The sequence below is a fragment of the Pseudochaenichthys georgianus genome, chromosome 15 (assembly GCF_902827115.2).
Source record: "Pseudochaenichthys georgianus chromosome 15, fPseGeo1.2, whole genome shotgun sequence".
Classification (NCBI taxonomy): Eukaryota; Metazoa; Chordata; class Actinopteri; order Perciformes; family Channichthyidae; genus Pseudochaenichthys; species Pseudochaenichthys georgianus.
The window spans coordinates 23,495,696-23,515,567 of NC_047517.1; the positions used below are offsets into that span (position 1 = coordinate 23,495,696).

Sequence of the window (19,872 nt, forward strand, 5' to 3'; positions counted from 1 at the left end):
GTGGCGGCTCCAGAGTATTTGTGTTGGGTAATCTATGGTAGGGCTAACCCATACAGTGGTGGGGCTCAAGTCAGTATTTGCAATGTAATTACATATACGCCCCCCTTAACAGTGAAACACCATGCGTGAGGTTTAGATTATTTCCCTGTCTCAATCCAAATAGAACTGTATGAAATAAAAAGGCACATTTGTCTTGTAGTAAATAAAAAGGGCGACCTGGAGCCAATCCTGCAATTTCCCCACAGGTGAAAGAGTTGACATGCTGAACACCCAACCCCTGCAGGGGGGTCTGGAGGGATTCTCCCCCAGGAGATTTTTTGAAATACTAACATAAAATACACATTCTGGTACTCTCTTGAGAAGAAAAATAAATAAATCTATTACTACACATTTAAAAAAATTAATGCCATTTTAGTTTTGTGTTACTTTGTTCTGAAAGCTGAACCTGCTGCTCCACAGAGAGAAGAGGGAAGAGGCTGTGTGAATTACATTGTGGATAAGGGTGGATCGCCCCCATTGTTCTGTGTGTCAAAATGAAAGACAGCCCACACACCTATCAATCATCAAACCGTGGGGTCTTATTCCATTACGTGTTGATTTCTATCAACGCGTAATGTTGTATCGATGTATATAGAGATGTACTACAGCAAAAGTATTCTCCGTTAGGACTTCCTGCAACAACACCACGCCATTATCGTGATTCTGATTGGCCAGAAGACATTATCAAAGATGTTCTATTGAGAAGACGATCACTACGTGACAAAAGTTTTCAAAACCGTTTCTAGTCTTCGGTATTTCCAGAGAAGTGGCTACTGAAATCAATTTTACTAACTGCTGTTTGTGCAATTTACTCCGCGCGAGTTGGCGCACTTTATTTTGCTTACTTTAACATCATTTTTCATGTTGGGGCTAAACCATTTATTGGTATGGCTGCCTGTAGCCTACCCCAGCGCCGACACCGAGCTACTGTAGTTGTGATGTCTGTGTTTATAATTGTCCAGCTCTATGGATGTATCCAAACTGGAATGGGAGTCAGAGTTCCATTGCATCTCAGTATGAAGATAGTTCCAAACCGTTCTAAAAGGCTCTAGTTTACAGGTTAGTTGTTTAGGGTCCACGGATTTTATGTAGGTTGGGTTTCTACTTCCCAACTTTGCTAGCATGAATATGGTATTTTATCTAAGACAATAAGATGTTTAACATTTCTTTATTTCAGCTTTCCATCATCTAAAAATTAGAGTTGATTAAACATTGTAGACTTTGAAATAAATTAAGATCATAGCACAAAGTCCTGTGTGACTGTTGCACAAACTCCGCATGCATGTCGTTTTTCATCATTTGTCGATGTGAATAATTTTCTGTAATGCTTTGGTAGAGACAGAATAAAAACAAAAACACGTTAGTTATAAAAATCATGATACAAGTCTCTAAAATAAAATCTCTCAAATAACATACGGTGTAGTGCTGAGAGGGGATTACATTTATCTGACCAATTAGATGCTTATACCGTAATGTAAAAGGCTAGAAATAATTATACATTTTAAGAGACAAAATAAAACAACCATTCTTTTTCTTGATGAATTTACTACAAAATCTTCACATTTATGATTGACATTTCACATAGAAAACAATATTTTTTTGAACTACAAAGATCTTTTAATACACTGCAATTTATGCAAGTCATCTGATTGCACTACTCAGCTGGGACAACAATTCCCGTCTGGCCAGTACATACAAACAATGATGTTACTTTTACAAGAACAGTATATATAAACATATGAGTTGGAAAAAGTGACATTTCCCCCCACTGGTGCAGTAAATCCATGACTATCACATACAGCTTAAATCACTGTAACATTTCATAGCAAACAGTTCTATAAGTGAGTGTCTTTAACGCGGTTAGATAGAGAGGGAGAAGAGCCCGTCATGATGTCACTTCCTGCTTCCAGCTGCCATCACACTGAGAATATACGTGGCGGTGTGGAGGAAGAAGAGTGTCCATCCGGTAGAAAAAAAATGTATCTCATAAAAAACATATCAGCGTGTGAGGGGTGGGGGGGGATTCCAAAGATCTAACAGGGTCTTCTCCATCTACTGCTTCTTCTTCGCTGGTTTAATGGGGGTGATCTCTTCCTCCTCGTCTTCATCGTCATCCTCATCATCAGACATGTTATCTGACTCCTCAACCTCTGAAGCTGCAAAAGAGCAGAGGGCGAAGTTAAATCACTATTTTGATAAATTATGAAACTCAAAATTATTTATCTGCCCTTTTAGTTGACCTCATGCAGTTTATATGCAGCTACGCACACTTATTACAACAAGTAATTCATTTTAAATCAGTTACAATCTAACCTTTAAACATTACAGGAATTATATTACACGCCTTAAATATTGATCGGAAAGATAGGAGGTAAAAATATTTCAGAAATAGGTTTACACATACAGGGAATTTGTCTTGGTGTACATTGTGCATACATAAACACAGTTAAAGACGATCAAATGTAAGAAAAAAAACAACCAACAAATAAAATAAAAAACAATTGAAACTATTATACGTTTAAGATATAGATTATTTTTAACATGACAAATCTGGATATACTAAAGAACTACGTGCCGTATACGGTGGCGAAGTAATAGGAATCATAAAATCAAATATGTGCAGTATTGCTATGGAGGTGGATGAGAGATAGCTTATGTATAAATGTGCTAAATATTTGGAGGGTTGTGCAGAACAGGCAATACTAAAATTCAAATAATTCATGATGGTTCCTAATGTAATATCAGAGATGTTCACAAGTCTTTTTTTGCAAGTCCAAGTCAAGTCTCAGGTCAGAGATATCTACCATTAACACCATTTACCAGCCAAATGCTGGTAAATCATGCAAGTGGCTGGTACTGTATGTTGCACGCACCAGCCAAAAATAGCAATGGCAATTTATTGAGTGGCTGGTAAAATGTCAACATTCACTAGGCTAGCCATTTGGCCAGTGGACAAAAATGTTAAAATTTGACCTCTGCAACCGTATTGTTTAATTACACTGGGTCTCTAATTACATCTTTTAAGTCTACTATAAATAAACATATTCCTCTATCCTCTCACTCAAACCCAGTGTAATGGTAACCTGATAAACCTGTAACATTAACGTTACGTGGTCAACAATAAACCTGTAACCTGCCTATAAACCGACAGATGTATTTATGTATGTAACTGTATTTTTCTACGTTTAACGTTAACCAGTAGATGGTGGCAGCGGAACGTAATGATTAAGGTTACCGACATTTTTTATGTCATGTCAAGAGTTGGATGTTAATGCCACTCAACGCAAACAAGTGTGACAAGCAAACATTCACTCATCTTTTCAAATATTCAGTTACAAAGCTAGTAGCAAGCTAAGTTAACATTACACAGCTGATGCTGAGCTAAACATGTTTGCTAACCGCCCATATGCGTTAATGTGACTGACCTCTCCGCGTGAGTTTTCAAGTGCCTGATGAAATTTGACGTTGTTGCACCAGCATCCTTGATTTTAATATTGCAGACTTTGCAGTGTGCGCTCCTTTTGTTGGTGCCGCCGCCGTTTTGTTCGAAGTTTTTATAGTTGAACCTAATTACAAGCGGTACAGCTGCAGGTGTGCCGCCGGTCGCCATGGTGTTACCATGATGTTAATGTTAAAGGTGGGGTAGGTAAGTTTGAGAAACCGGCTCGAGATACACTTTTTGTTATATTCCATGGAATGCTCTTAACATCCCGATAGCAATGAATATCTTAAGTGCTTTGACAAAAAATCCATTAAAAAATGTCATCTGTAGAAGCCGTAATACTGTAAAAAGCACAACCAATTATTTTAGCCGGACCGACTAAAATAACTGGATGGCCTACCTGCCTTTCAGCCTCCCATCGGGGCACAAACTTATCTCGTGCCCTCATTGGTCATGTGCATTCATGTGTGTTGGAGGAGGCTGTAAGGAAGTGGCAGATTTTCTCCGGTTGTGTATTTTCAAATTCTAGCGATCTCGAGCCGGTTTCTCAAACTTACCTACCCCACCTTTAATAAGCCAAAAATAAAAAACACAATGATTGTTCACGAGTCCCAAAACACGAGTCCGAAGTCTTTTGAGCAGGAGTCTAAGTCAAGTCTGAAGTCTCTGTGTGTGCGACTTAAGTGTGACTCGAGTCCCCATCTCTCTGTAATATTAATCAAATTCTGTTACATTTTTATCTAATATTAACATGCACAGACATCAGAGATATTGACAGCTTTTTAAAAGTATGGGAGTGTTAAAAGAGAAGATTAGTAGTTACCTATGAGGTGTAACCCGCTGACAGTGACTGGTCCGGTCCCAGCCTTCAGCCGAATGGTCACTGGGGCTTTCAGCTCAAACTCTCCCAGACTCACCTGAGGAAAAGAAAGTAAAAGTTGAGAAACATCTCTACCATGTAAAAACAGATGGTCTAAAACATTGGTGTTTTAAAAAGGTTTCTTTTGGATTCACCAAAGTCACACAACAACACACAAAATAACTGATTGAGGCAGTGATAGACCAGTAACATCTGTATTCTGCAAGATACAATTACATCTTTTTAGCAATGGAATCTGGTGGCTTTTAATATAGATATATGGCTTCAGTTCCCCATCTGACGACAAGGTAAAGGGGGGGAAATCATCTAAATATATATAGATATAGATTTTTTGGAATACATTTTGATGAAATCCCATCAACACATCAGTACATTTCTTTGCTTGAGTGCTGTCAGTCATTCTCCCCTGCCAACTGGTGGTGTGCAGACCAACATATACTCACTACAAAAACCTGAACTATCCCTCTGTCGTTACATGTAAATAAATGGCCAACTGTACCATGGGCAGGCAGCTGATGTGGAGGTTAGCGATGGGCACTGACACAGTCTTTCCTTGGTGGTTCATGGCCGTCACCTCCACCACATTACTCTCCTCCTTTGCACCCTCTCCCAGACAAATCTGTCACAATAAAACAAATAATTCAGGTTATATTCATTCAAATCTTAAGTAGCCAGTATGGTTTCACAGCCTTAGATACACACTTTTATGTGGTGAGTCTGGTTATACCAAAGAATTGTACATACTGTTCTGAGTTCAAGGAAATGCTCCAGGTCCTCTTCTTCATCTCCTTGGAAAGTGTAGAAAGGCACTTTAGAGGACAGCTCACAGCCTGGAAGACACGTAAAGAAAAGGATGATTTAGTAACAGTTTTAATGATTTCATGCAAGCGCGTGCAGTGGCTGAAATAAAGACGTATTAAAGCGCGATGTTCAGTCACAGGTGAGACCCACGTGTGCGCCAGCAGAGAAGAAAGTGGATTTAAAAGGACTCACTGAACAGGAAGCTCTCCAGCTTGGATTGACCGGCTGGTCCGTGGTCTGTCGTGCAGTCCTCATCGTGGCAAGACATTTTGTCTGAGCACAAAAATTACGTTTGCTGTGAAAACTTTATCGCGAAATGAACACTGCACTAGAAACAAGCGTGTCGCAGACTACTAGACTGCGTGACGCGTCATAAGTGTGCGCCGTTGCTCGGTCAGGTTTTTTTCCCCTCCTCCAGAACATCAGGAATGTATTTGAGATGCCGATGCTAACGTGAAATGTTACCAAGTAAAATATATCCATTGTAATAGAAAATAACAATTAAGTAATTACATCTAAATACTTGCATTGCCGGAAATTAGTTATTCATAAATAAACACAATTTGTTATTTGGAATGTTTTTCTAAGACAATTTACATTCATTAACCTCCTCCCTGCATTTGTATGTAATTTGCAAAATAACTCAATTTAGTTAGTGTACATACATTATTTCCCACAATACATAAATACACAAAAGATAATGTTAAATAGGATTTGTTTCAGGAGTAAGGCTAACTACTAGTTGGGGTAGTTTATAATCACACAAATCCAAGGTTTATGTTCATACCACTTTGTAATAAAACCCTAACAGGAATATTAAACCTGATATTTATTTTCTGGCTAATAATGCCAAACATGTATTTACAGACATAACTTTTTTTGTCAAAATTGATAAGAGCCCGACTCAGTCCAGCCATGCAAGCAGAACGATGTGTCCGATACAAATGACAAAGAAACAAAGGAACTTATTATGGTTTATTAGTTTTGAATCTTATGTATCTTACATACAAATTTTACATTGGTAAACAGACACTTTTATGAAAACCCTAAACTCAGATAATCAAAATGTACATAAGGAGCCCTTTCCCCTCAGTAACAGCCCTATTCTATCAAAACCTGATGGCAGAGAAGAAAGCGCGAGCATCGAACAACTGCAAAATAAACATTTTAAAACAGGAGGGAAAATTCTGCTGTTGTTTCAGAAGACAAAGAGCAGACCTGTTGGTGAGTTTCACATCTGATGGCTTTACAGGACAGGGCGATGGAACATGGCCAGCGCTTTGGTTTCCTTAAAGGACAACAGAAAGTGAGCCCCCAATTTCAATAAAGATATACAAAATAATAACACTTTATGATTGACAGTGTTTACAGACTGTCTACGGACTACAGTATCATGCTCAGAGGGGAGTGGCATGCTTCTTCCTCCATGAAGCACAACATGAGGATATTCTAATGACCGCCACGGCAAATCCAAATACACCTCATGCACATTATAAATGTACGCAGTATCAAAACATCACATTGGCAGGCAGCTACTGAAGAGCAACTGATGATCCTCATGAAACCAACAGAACACCCTTATCTATATTCCAAGTGCTTTTTGTTTTTTAAACCACACAAGATTTACAAAAACAAATGGGAAACGAGTCAGAATATAAAACATTCATTGGATGGATAGGAAATGTCGGCGTTGAGTCCCAAAATCCACAGCTCAACAGTGTGAGAGTTGGTGCCACTCTGGTGACAGCATACCGCTCACTCAGACATTCATTTGAGAGTATGCAAAAAAAAAAACAATGCAGGGAGGGATGAAAGCTGACATAATTCATTATTGTCCATTATTAATGACCAGTTGAAGAGAACTGTTGCAGCATGTCTCTTGAACATAGTCCGGATCAGCTGCTACTTTTAAGTCCGGTTTGAACTTAGTGGTTAAGAAAATAAAACTGAATAGCTTCATGAGAGTGGGAGGGAAAACACCTTCAAGTCAATGCGGTCACATTTTAACTAATGTATTTCAATGTGAATGCCAGTTAAAAGTTGTGTTTTTCTTTATAATAGCAGATCACAATATTACGATTTTGGTCCAACAGGGTACTGCTATAAAAAAAAAATGCTGATTTGAGTAAAGTTTCATCAAATGTGAGTACTGGAATTTGAGCAAGGCCAATATCCTAAAATCACCCTTCTATATCTGACTGATACCTTTTCAGAAAGCCTAAAACAGAAGACACTGGTTTCTGCAATATTAACCTAAAATCCAAAGGCAATGAACCAGAAGGCAATAGCTTAAAGGGAAATAAGCAAAAACGAAATCATTATATAACAAAATGGCCACAAGCAAAGCGCTGAACATAATTAGGCTGACGTTTCTAAACCTGTGGAGCTTTTGTTTTGCTCTCCCCATGTCCTTCAGTACTTCAACAGAAATTCAGAGGAACTCCTGGTTGAGTTTTTAACAATCTTAACAAATATACCTCTTGCTGCTCTGGGATAATCATTCATAGAGGGTCTGATAAACCCCAAAAGCTATTATTTTCCAATGTTCCACCTATTGTGTGGGCAGATTTAGCATTTCTGATAAAAACAAACCACTTTAAAGGCCGCTCTTTCTCCAAGTCCATTGTGGAGCAACTGGAAATACCATGATGTGATGATGAAAGGCAAACTCTTGCACAACACCTCACATGCTGTGCAAAGGTGTCGTCCTGTTCACGTGGACAGCTGTGTAACTTTACTGTTTTAAAGCTGGGAAAAGGGGTGCAGGGGTAGTGAGACACTACCTGAGATTCAGACCGCCCTCATTTCACAACTCTGCCTCCATTTCAGATACAGACACTTTGCATTAGGGAATGCGGGCCATATCCATGTAGTGACTACTTGGATTAAATCAGAAAAAGGCTTATGTTGGGAGTTTTCACTTCCTGCCTCCTGGAGGTATATGAGAAGTGGGACTCTGCAATCATTGCTGGAGTGCCACTCTTCCATGTTGGCTCAAATCAACTGATTACAGATCGCTCCTCTGCCTTTAGCTTCGGATCAGCTGATCAAACAGAGCCGTGACATTTAAGGGCAGCGTAGGGAATCTGTGTGTGCGACTGCTGTGCTTCTGTACACAAATCCTAAAAAGAGGTTTTACGAGGGCTAGCCCAAATGGTAATGAAGTATAAAATCATCATGGACGTTTTTTTCTCTCATGAAGGCGGCAAACATGTTTGAGCCACGTAGTCTTGCTGCCTCTCTGTCAGTCTGTTATTTCAGCAGGATGTTTCTTCATAGGCTGCGTCCCATAATGATCACGTCTTTGGGAAAGCCCTCCATTTTGGCCACTTCAAAGCATCCCAGCTTACCGTAGAAGTCCAACATTCTCTTATCAGTCTCCCGGACATGACAGAACGCACCAAGGGACCCTGGAAGAAATAAAGATAACATCTTAGTCAATAACAAAAATCCCAAACTGGATCAAGACCTCTGTCACAGAACGAAGAGATCATTTCCATCTGGGCTTTGATTGTTTATATTTTTAAACCTTCAATCCATTTGAACACCATATGGATAAACTATGTTGGATACAATTCCTCTCAGAATTGTTTTTCTTTGTCAAATGCAAGATAAGCTGTTCTGACACCCTCTTACCACCATGGCTAATAACAACTCGTACAGTATTTCCTTTCTGTAGCTACTACAAGTATAGGTGAAGAACATTACTTTAAAACTAAGGATGACCGCCACCTACCATTTGCCTTAAGAGAAGATAGAAGACATCCCATCATACTTTTGGCCACACTGGGGTCAGTGACCTTGGCATGAATGTCAACCTTGATGAGAGAGGGGAAGTTGGAGAGGAAAGTGTCTGGAAGACCCTCTTCCTCTTCGTGGAAACTCAGCATCATTTTCTACAGACAGAGAGGGACAATAGAACTCAACAATCGTATCCCCAGCGCTACAGATATTATGACAGTGATAAATATCCTACCTCAGCCTCTGAGAGATCCTTCTGACTGTCAGGTTTGAGGTATTTCTCCTGCATGAATGGAATCCAGCTCATCTTGCAATTTTTCACAAAGGGCTGGACGTCCACAGTGCCAAGAGCATAACCGCAGATCCCTTCATCATCCTCCAACACAAACCCGTAGTCTGAGCTCAATGACAGGAGACCTCCTACTAACCTGTGTGGACAAACAGCAAAGATTTAGTCAGTGATGTTGTTTTGCACTGCCGGGGAAACTGGTGGTCTTCATGTTTTACCTGTCTCCTATGAGGTCAGGATCCTCCTCAGAGACCGGTTCATCTTCCATTCCTTCAGAGTACATTTCTTTACAGATTTTATAAATGGCAGTCTGCAAAAACGAAGATGATTACAGTGGTTAGTTGAAGAAAAGATATATACAATACTAGCAATGCCCAGAAAATGTGTTTATAGACATCTTGGAAATACATACATTGAGTTGCCATTACATTCAGCACATACATGCTGTGAATAGCAGTTGCGCACAACATTTGAGGGACGTTAAGTGCAAAGCAATCACAACTACAACTAGGCCACTACTGCTGGGAACACTAGGACGTGGCCAACATGATTTCTGTAACCATACATTTTGCTTAGGATATTGTTAACACCTGATAACTATAGGTATTGAAGGTGCCGTACTTGGATGTTGGTAAAAAGAGAGGGGAAAGGGCACGACTAAACACAAACAAGTCTTACCTCATCCTTGGGAAAGTATGGCCTTATGGAATAGGTTTTGGAGGTTGGCAATGAAGGCGGAGGTTGGAAAAAAAGATCGTTTGCCGCTTCTATTGGCAACAATCTCTGTGGGTATCAAAAGAAACAGGTTCAGTTTGGGGCGATGTGCTGCTGTGGTTGACTGCCTCACTGTGCATTTGCTACAGTTGAGCCACTATCAAATCAAAAGGAACTACAGAACAGAGCAAAGCGCTTTGGATGACAAGTATAGTTAAAAAACACAATAGGAAGATATAAACTGACGTTTCTTCTTGATCTGACAGTGGACAACAAGAACAAACATCACACCTTTCTTATTTTTCCTAGTGGAACATAGCAACACAAGCACATACATATTTGCTTTTCAAATATAATAAAACAAGGCTGGTGTTTTGGTCTGGCTAAGGTGTTACTGCCTGAAGGAGATGCTCCTTTCCCTTTTGTAAGACATCGCAATAATTCGCTGCGCAGGACCCTCCTGTTGAGAAAAATAATGATGCTGGCGCAGAGGCAGAGAAAACTCCAGGATTGAAACCCAAATGAGGCAGATTGAGCTAACTGACAGATTGAGTGGCATATTAGTTGCCATTGTGAGTCTTGCTAGTCTCCAAGGATAGAGATACTTTAGTGTGTATTTGATCTTGGAGTTTTCTCTTTGCAAACATTGCTTGCGTACCCGTTTGCGCTGCGATGCTTGTGCGTGCGCTTGCAAAAGGTTGGCTGTTGTGCTTTTCCTGCAAAGAAATGAGATGTCATAAAAAATAAAACCTAGCCATGCTCGCGTGCACTAGGGAAAAGCAGCATCTCCTTGGGACGTTGCTGAAAGAAATTCAAATTAATCCATCATAAAATGTCAGGCCAAACTTTGGCTGTAACCTATATGGTTAGTTTGGGTTTCAATCCCCTCCAACAGACTGACAATAGCCCAAAATAATACAAGGGCATGAACCTTTTTTGAGACAAAGTGGAGGGGATGGAACCAGGTTTTTATGAAACCTGACCCGTTATTATCAGCGCACCTTGGACAGACCAAAGCCCTTCATACCTACACACATATTACCATTGTCGTCTTTGCTGACAACACTGTTTTTTTCCATTAGATTGCTGTAAGTTCAGTGCATTAGATACCTGGAACTCTCCTGCTAGACCTCCCTTAAAGGCCCAGGGTTCTTGGTCTCCTCTAAGGAACTGTGCTGAGGACTGACTACGACACCCTGTTAGGAGCAGAGCCAAGCGGACATTGTTACCACAGGATGGGGCTCTCTGACAGATGAAGGGACTTGGGAGATGAGTAGGAACGGGGTCATATGTATCTAATAACATAATACATATCTATTTGGTTTTATTCATTAAAACATCAAAAAGGACCTAATTTGGAATAAACTTCTTCAGAGGAAATATATTATGATGAAATGGGGCTGAAGCAACTAAAGCTTACGTGTTATCTGGTCCAAGATATCAATGCAACTTAAATTCTCTGTGTTGGTCTTAATAAATCGTTTTTTTGCTGCAGTAAGAAAAGCACGCTCTCCAAAAACTAAAGAGAGGCCAGAATTAAGTGCAGTTCAGCCCCCTTGGTGTCTCAGTACGGGTGATAAGCCTATCTGACTACCTTGACATTATACAGACCATCAGAGACCCATACTCTCTATGGACTACATTAGTAAGCTTCAGCTGCCGTCACCCCACTCATTTTAGCACCCCGTGTGGAGTCACATTCTCATCTTATCTGCCTCGTCACATGACTGGGAAGCATGAGTCATCAAACCAGGAACCATGAGAGGTAGTGTGGACATTTCCCCTGTTAAAAGGCCTCTCAGCCTGATACTAAAGTTTTCCTGCTAACAAAGTCTAACCATGGTTGATGAGTAGCCCTGTCATGTGACCAGACAAATGCAGCGCGCGGGTAGGGCACGTAAAAGTGCTTTTCATATCAACCTCACCCTGATACTTCAAACAATTCCTGAGAGGAACTGACACAGCACAGCACGCAGATGCACCCACGGGAGGAAACTCTGAACTTGCTTATCCGGATTAAAAACCGCAAATGGGACAAAAAGATGACCTCTTTGAGGTTTGCTTCCACTTCAAAGACTATTCAGACTGTATTTCCTTAACAGAAATACAGCTATGCAGGAAACATGCAACTTTTGTTCTTGCAATGTCCAGCCAATGTGTGAGCACACTTAACGTAGCTACACAATTAAAAGTGTCCCCTAGTAGGATGAAGATCATGTTCCATAGTGCCAAGCATACAATTCCCTTAAGTAGGTGCATCAGTCTGCTCTGAGACATTTCTCTAGTCCTACCTAAAGAAACAAAGACACAAGTTAGAGAGGTGCTGCCAAAGAGAGAAATTTGGAGTTAAAACTTAAGATTTAAAGTTAAATCGCTGCGCAAAATGTGACTTCATCCGGAGGGCTGCTTCATTTCCTCCAAAACAGTAGGTAACATTTTAGAATCTACTAAAAAAACAAAATAATAAACTACGCAAATCCTCTAGCAAAAAAAAAAAGACACGACGCTTGCACTGTGCATACATCGGCCACTGTCGATCCAATAGCAGTAGAAACTTGTACTGTGGATTCTTCCATCTGTACATGGTGAAGGGAGAAAACAGTAGAAAGGTTATTAGTAAGTGTTCTCAGTACATTAACCAGGGGGGTGCGACTAAGTGCCGGCTGCACAGCTACTATATGGGGAAAACATATGGATGTAAAACCTGATACTAGCAACAGCAGAAGTCATCTGTTAAGCACTGAATAACACTGCAGTTATGAAGAGGAATAATCAAAAGCTACCTCTTTGAATGCGGCACTTGATTTCCTCTATGTTGCTAGAGTGATTACAACCCTACACTGATGCATTAGGCCCAGTGGTGGAATTTTGATGTGGTTTGGTCAGTGGGGGTATGCTGCCTGCTGTGTACTGTGGGCTAGAGTCCTCAGCTTTACCATACAGGACAGAAACCTGTGAACGAAACTGGGTTAGAGGGGGTTTACTGCAGGCCATGCTGGTGCTTCAGACTATTCAAAAGAACACTCCAAAAAAGATGGAGATGTTATCACAAGGCTGACTGTCACTCAAACTGCATCACAGTGCACCATCTGAAAGAATGAAAGACAGTTTGAAGGGATAGGGAGAGAAAGCGAGAGAATATACCCTCGCAAGAGGTGATGGGCCCCACACTGATACAGATTGAGCAAACAATTCAGATTACAGCTTTGATATAGAGACTTATCCATGAGACTGTATTAAATTCATATGCTTTGTGTTAAAAAGCAGCTGAATTAAACAGTGGATATTTCAGTTTATGCACCAGAATGGCCTTACACAGTCAGTCAACTTGCTCTCCAAGCTCGCGTGCGCGCTAAGGGCATGGAGGGAGGGTGGGAGCTTCCCTCTGGCTCCGGTCCCCACAGAAGGAGGAATGGAAGCAAGTGTGTCTGTGTGGGAATGCAGCATTGATGTTACTGGATACACAGCAAGCAGCAGTAACCCTGCTGCAACGTTTGCCACGGAGGCCGAGTTCCGATATCACCAGGAATACATGAGGATGCTGGCAGTGCAAGCGGCATTCAGTATAAAAAAAAAAAAAAGATCAACGTGTGTTTAAAGGCAAATGAATAGAAACATAACTATTGATATGTGATGCAACTAGCCAGATCTCTGCTAGGCCAATCTATAATAAAAACTGGTGGTTCTAGCCTCATTTTCACCATGTCTACAGGTTTTGGCTTTAGATCTTTAGCAGCCATAAGTCTCTCATCAGTAAAATTACAGTCTGTTAAGCAGACTGTGGAATATATGTAAAATAATTATAAATCATTAAACTACATAGCATTGCACTATTGCATAATCAACGCAGCTAGCGATTAAAGTGCGCTATCATTATGTCATTTTTTTTTAAAGCTGACTATTTGTGCTTGAATATGTGTGAGAGAGTAAATAACCCCTGGATTACCTGACTTGATCAGACTATTGCTATGCTACTGTCTCTGTGGGTTATGGTTCCTTGCAATACATACCTAGCCACTGGACAAAAGACTTGACCATAGAAATGATGCTCTTGATGTCCCAGATGTACGGGTAGAGGTCGTATAGGATGGTGTGGTTGGCTGAATTGGACAGCCGTGTGAACATCTGGATGACTGAGCGGCACATGTCCTCAAACTTCTCTGCTCTTGATTGCCATTCTGCTACCTGCATCAAACAGAGCGATTGGAATGACGACACATAATTAATAAATACAAAATACTGACAGCACTAAAAGCATTTTGGTTTATGAAACACTTTTTTGTAAAGCTGAATTTTTTACTTGTCAAAGTAGAAAACACACATTAAGATGATTGTGTTTAATGAAAGTGACCCAGTCAGCCATGACAATTTTGCGCTAGAATATGTCAAAATATCGTTGAGAAAAAGGCTCAATAGGGGGAAGGGGACGTTTTTACAACACATGCTGCACTCCATCCACTATAATAACCACACCACCCAATGGGCAGTATGGGTAGTACACATCCACCATTTTGTTTTCAACAACCAGCACTATCACAGGCCAGTGCAGTCAATAATTAACTCGTTCTCTCAGAAAGACCTCTTCCTGTGTTTATTGAAATGCATTAACCCACCTTTTCAGTTTCCTTTCTCTTGCAGTTGACGCTCACGACGCTGCTGTTGGCTCTCAGCCAGTCGAACTCCTTCAGCATCTGGACGGCTTTGGGTCCGTATTCATACGGCAGGTAGAAGAGCTCTGCCAGCAGGCTCAGGTCGTCCAGTGTGAGGGGCTCTGCGGTGAACAGGGGCTTCTCGTCGGGCCCGGGCACAAACAACTCCTGAGGAGACACACCAGAAAATAAAGTTACTTTGTAGGGAATTCTAATTTATTTTTGCTTTCAATTGCAGATGTGTAAAGGAAACTCACAAATGCTTGTGGAACCAGTTTGAGCTGATCATCTGTCTGCATCGGGGCGATGTCGCACCCAGGGTCCTCCTGGATGGGCTCTTCAGGGGACTTGGACTCTGTCAGACACTCCTTGTCTGTATCCATGGGCTTCAGGTCCTCAGCCATCTTCTCAACTAAGATGAGACCGACCTGCTTCTCCTCTGGGTCAGTTTGTGCTTCCTGCTCAAGCTCATCTAGCTTTTCAACCACCATCTCCATGGGCTCCTCGTCTGAATCCTTCTTCTCCACCTCCACCTGCACAAAAACAGGGAAAGCACACTTTAAAAAAACATATTGAGATGCTTTCCTCACCATCAAAGCCAATTTCCCCCAAAATGGTCGCCGAAAAATTGTTTTGATAGAAGCCCATTATGTAATCCTGAACTGTATGAATGACAAATACATTTCTAGAAAAAAACAACTCTTTCAGCGCTACTTTAGGGAAAATAAATCTTACCTCCTCTATGTCCTGAGGTATTTTTGCCAAGGGGTGTGAGAGAGGATCCAGGCAGAGAGGCGGCATGGCTGGAGACACGATGGGCTGCTGGAACACAGTCGTGACTGTTGTGGAAGAGCAGAGCAAGGGAGCAGTCATGGATGTCACGTCGATGGCGGTGCTTTTGGGACCACTCTGAGGCACCTGTCGGCCTGAAAGACAAAGTTAAGCCTCACTGCATCGTGTTCTTCAGTCACAATATTATCATTTTAGGCCATCAATGCCAACGCAATGAGTGTATTCCAAGTATAACTGCTAGAAATGTAATTAGCATAGAGATAAGATGTAATAATGGCACTGCTCTCACTGTTGTATTGATGAGGCTCAACAAAGTCCCCTAGCCATTCTGTGAGAGCCAGTTTTAGAGCAAGCTGTGGGCTGTAGAGCATGTCTGTCTCCAGTTCTTCATCACTGCCTTCATTCTCTAACTTGATCTGGATGGACACGGTGCTGTCCTCGCCATCAGCTGGACAAGCGTAAGATGGAGAAACAAACACAGAATGGACAGCATTATAAACCGATGCAGAGATATCATTGTGTTTCCCCATCAAAGCAAAGTCGCTTTGGATCATACTTACTCATCACCACATCCTTGCGCACCCCATTCATATTAGACTTGTACCAGGTGGCCAGAGTGTGGATCGCAACAAAGTTGGACTCAAACTCGCAGTTAGGGTTCGTGAGGACTCCCTTTAGTCTGGGGATGAGCTCTGTGGAGCGGCCCTTGTAAGGCCCCAAGAAAAGCCTCTTCTGGTCATAATCATTGGCGTGAATGTTGTCCCAGATCACAGGGGCTCTTCCTAGGATCTTTGACACCTCCTCGATTGATTCCACTGTGATATCTTTGGACACCACCTTGGGGCCTGCAGAAAAGGAAACAATACAGTGTTGTTTCTACTACTCTGAAATGCATGATTGTGTGGTAATGGTGTTGTTTTGTTGACAGGAAACTGTGTTAGACTCACCTGTCCATAGCACTTCAATGCCAGGCAGTAGCTTCTCTCCTACTGTGTGGAGGTAGGGAGACTGATGGACATTTGGGTAGCAGAATGTTCCACAGTACTCTGCGTATCAAGGCAAGAAATAAAGAATGAGTAAATCAGTAGACAACAAACAATTGTATAACATCTTAAATGGATTGGGGAATAAAACTGATGTACCTGTGGGGCAGAACAGAAATGATTCGGGCTCTCCCAGGTACTGGTAGATTTCGTTTGTAATGGAAACCTGAGCGTGTGCAAATGAGCTGAACACCTCTTTGTCAGCAGGGCACATGTTGTGTTCAATATCGTCAAAAAGTAAGGCAAATGACTTGCAGCCGAAGTGAGTAACCTGGGGATAGAGACAGGTATGGTAAACACTAAATTATTTATATGATGATGCAGAGTGTAAAAACCATGGAACATTTGATGATATGAACAAATAAAGACCTGTTTCTTTGGGCTTATATTTTCGGCATTTTTGTCTTTATTGGATAGAGGTAGATTAGGAATGTGGGGATAGAGGAGATGACATGCAGCAGTAAGGACTCAGTCTTGACACAAGATCTTAAGAGTTGGACACATTGGTTATTAGGGGTGCAACAACTAATAGACTTAATCGACTACCAAATTAGTTGCCAACTAATTCAGTCGTCGATTCGTTGGTGACGTCATCACGTGTGTTTTACGCGCCGTTAAGCTCCAACGTTATTGGTCTTTTTATTGGTACTGGAGACATTTAAAAAATATATGTCATGTATTATTGCTACAAAAACATTATATCGCAGTCTTAGTGTCGCCAACTCGTTTCTAATATGCAAAAAGACAAACAAATGCGTCTATGATGTATTTTCCATCAGACGAGATCTCTCTCCCCCGCCTGTGTGCGAGGGGGCGGGCAGTTTACACACACGCAGCTGCGACATGCAGCAACACAGAACGCGCTCCGAGTTCTGGTTATACTTTACCCGTCTCGATGTGGACAATGCTCGTTACCAAAAGTGCAATAAGAGTTTAGCATGTAAGGGCGGTAACACGAGCAATTTGTCCAAACATTTAGCAAAAGTGCACCACATTCGGAATGCACCGGGTTCGACCGTCTTTCTTGTAGCTCTGTAGCCCCGTCCACGAGTAACGTTTTCACATCAGGTGTTATGTATGCTAGCAGCAACACACAGAGTTAACTCAATTATACAAACATGGGTTAATGATTAGAGGTAACAGAGTTACTCTTTATTTTGTTAAAGTTTCAGCTATTCTGTTTACAATTCTGTCATCAGATTATTTAATATGATTTGTTAAAACACTGTTGTTTCTTTTGATGTGAAATATTATTTATTTAATTTAAATAAAAAGCAATGTTAATTTTGTTCAAAATGTGTTTAGTTAATTTAATAATATATGTATTTTTTAATCAAGTATTCATCTTTATTGTCTTCATTGTTAGTTTCCACATGCACAATCTAAAAGTTCATAAATAAGAGCGCTTGAGAAATTGTGCAAGGCATACAGTAATAGTCCAAATAGTCGATTAATCGTTTCATTAATCGATAGATTAATCGATTATCAAATTAGTCGTTTGTTGCAGCCCTATTGGTTATACTACTGCCATACAAAAAGTTGCAATACCTGATCGAGTTTCCTCTTTAGTGCAGTAACTTCCTTCTGATTGGAGAAGGTGATGTCCAGTCCAGGGGAAATGGCATAGATGAACTCTATCCCATACTCCTTAGCAGCACCAATTAAAGTCATGAGTTGTTCTAGGTGATAAATAAAAAATAAAAACATCACTCAATGCCGTATTGTGCCATTATACACATTATGAATATGATAGCCCTTAAACCTCAATAAATAGGCATTACTCATTTTCCTTGCCCTAAGCAAGATGATAACAAGATCTGTATTGAATAGTCACCTGCTTCTTCCACTGAATACATCTCTCTCCAGAACATTCTGTGTTTGTAGTCATCTTTGGGGGCATAAAGGTATGTATTCAGTCCCCATTTCTGCTGCCTGTGAAATGCAATGTTGCACATATTTATTAGAACAACTCAAATAATAAAGCTGTAATATTATGGGTATTAGATTAATGAATTATCAAAGTTCATCATACCTTCTGAACAACTCTTTCCTCTGTTCCATAGTCCATGGTCGACCGTAAAAGCCTGCATTAGCAAAGAATACAGTCAGTTTCATGCAGTCTGCAGAGCTATATTAAACTATATTTCAGAGCCCATTCAGATGCAATACCCCTCAAACTATTTGCCCTTAGGTGTAGGCTGGAATTTAAGTGCAATAAGACATGAATGTTGTTTTTATTCAGTCAGTTACCGTTGGTCAGACTCACAAATAGACCATTTTGTCCATGTATTGTCAAAAAATATGAAAAATTGACATCTTAGGTTCACTTATAAGGGCCACAACTAGGTCTTACCAAGCATGTACTGATTGAGTTTGACAGGAAGCCAAACCACACAAATATATAATATATAACATGACGCAAACACAATCAATTATTATTCACCTCATGGTGCAACCTGCCAAAAATGAATAATATAACATTCATTATAGATCACAACTGATTTATAATCTGCAAAAATAATGCCTTGTTACATAAAGAAGGGTTTTAACCGCTCCTTCATTTGTATTTAAGACAATTCACACTCGATGTCCAAGTGTTATCCGATTGTACACGAATGGATTGTATTTCCAATTGATGACAACCATCCTCTCCTCCACGAAGCAGGGCTGCTGCAGCATGCTGATGCCCTATGATAGTATGCAGATCCATATTCGTTTGTTGTCATTCTGCAACACAGGGTTGCGCAACGAAACGCCTAGTTCATGTTCACATCCCCACTGGATCAAGTGTCGAATTTGATTGTTTCAGACAACATTCAATATTACCTTCCACGACTCCGCAGATGAATTTCCTGTTTCCCGTCGGTTCGACTCTGATGCCGGACTCTTCCACCGGGCAGGCGGCCTCTGCACGAGCCTCTCCGGAGACTGGGCTGGGGCTCGGCTCACCGTCAACTTGAGGAGTCTCCAGGGTCTTATCTTTTTGAACCATTGTTATAGATATTTGCCTCGGTTTGCCTAAGAGCACTGAGTTATTTTTCTGTCTGTAGTTTTGCAGACAGACTTGCCGAGCATTACCTGCAGGAAATAAATCGTGCTGCTCTCTGTCTGGCGTTAACGTTAGCTAAGGTACGGAATAAGTCTTTCAAAATTATCGAAAAGTTAGCAATTGCTTCTACAAATTGCAATCGAGATTATCATGAAGTGGCATATGTTGGTTTATATATAATGAAAAACAAGGCTTCCGTTCGTATTTGTCCGATCATTTTTCTTCTCTTGATGGTAGATGTGCCCTGGTTTCCACTCGGTTCTTCCTGTTTACACCGAGTGCGCATGCTCACAGAACAGGATTAAACCAGTCAACACTGGATCTGAGTGACAAAACACAACAAAGATGTTAGCATGTCGAAGAGATAGATGACACTGTTACTCCGCAATGCTGAAGCCTCTACACTTGGATAACGTTATCAATGTAAACATGT

At 40.8% G+C, this 19,872-nt stretch overlaps 2 protein-coding genes across 3 annotated transcripts; both read right to left on the reverse strand.

Moving 5' to 3' along the window:
• Window positions 1-1,190: 1,190 nt before the first annotated feature.
• npm3 (nucleophosmin/nucleoplasmin, 3) lies at window positions 1,191-5,539 on the reverse strand. Its single transcript, XM_034100901.2, has 5 exons — window positions 5,355-5,539; window positions 5,106-5,191; window positions 4,861-4,980; window positions 4,305-4,398; window positions 1,191-2,195 (listed from the first exon to the last, which is right to left on the reverse strand). The coding sequence occupies exons 1-5, from the start codon at window positions 5,428-5,430 to the stop codon at window positions 2,092-2,094; spliced, it is 480 nt and encodes a 159-aa protein (XP_033956792.1). The 5' UTR covers window positions 5,431-5,539; the 3' UTR covers window positions 1,191-2,091.
• Window positions 5,540-6,123: 584 nt separating this feature from the next.
• oga (O-GlcNAcase) lies at window positions 6,124-19,699 on the reverse strand. 2 transcript variants are annotated; one of them, XM_034101487.1, is made up of 18 exons: window positions 19,217-19,699; window positions 18,423-18,474; window positions 18,225-18,322; window positions 17,939-18,069; window positions 16,490-16,661; window positions 16,295-16,393; window positions 15,908-16,192; window positions 15,637-15,795; window positions 15,291-15,481; window positions 14,813-15,082; window positions 14,520-14,723; window positions 13,917-14,091; window positions 11,017-11,102; window positions 9,871-9,975; window positions 9,411-9,502; window positions 9,139-9,331; window positions 8,899-9,058; window positions 6,124-8,572 (listed from the first exon to the last, which is right to left on the reverse strand). In XM_034101487.1, exons 1-18 carry the CDS (start codon window positions 19,380-19,382, stop codon window positions 8,436-8,438), a joined length of 2,775 nt encoding a protein of 924 aa, XP_033957378.1. In that variant the 5' UTR covers window positions 19,383-19,699; the 3' UTR covers window positions 6,124-8,435. The 2 variants fall into 2 exon arrangements, with proteins under 2 accessions (XP_033957378.1, XP_033957377.1); XM_034101486.1 differs by having other exon boundaries at window positions 14,813-15,088.
• Between the last annotated feature and the right edge of the window lie 173 nt (window positions 19,700-19,872).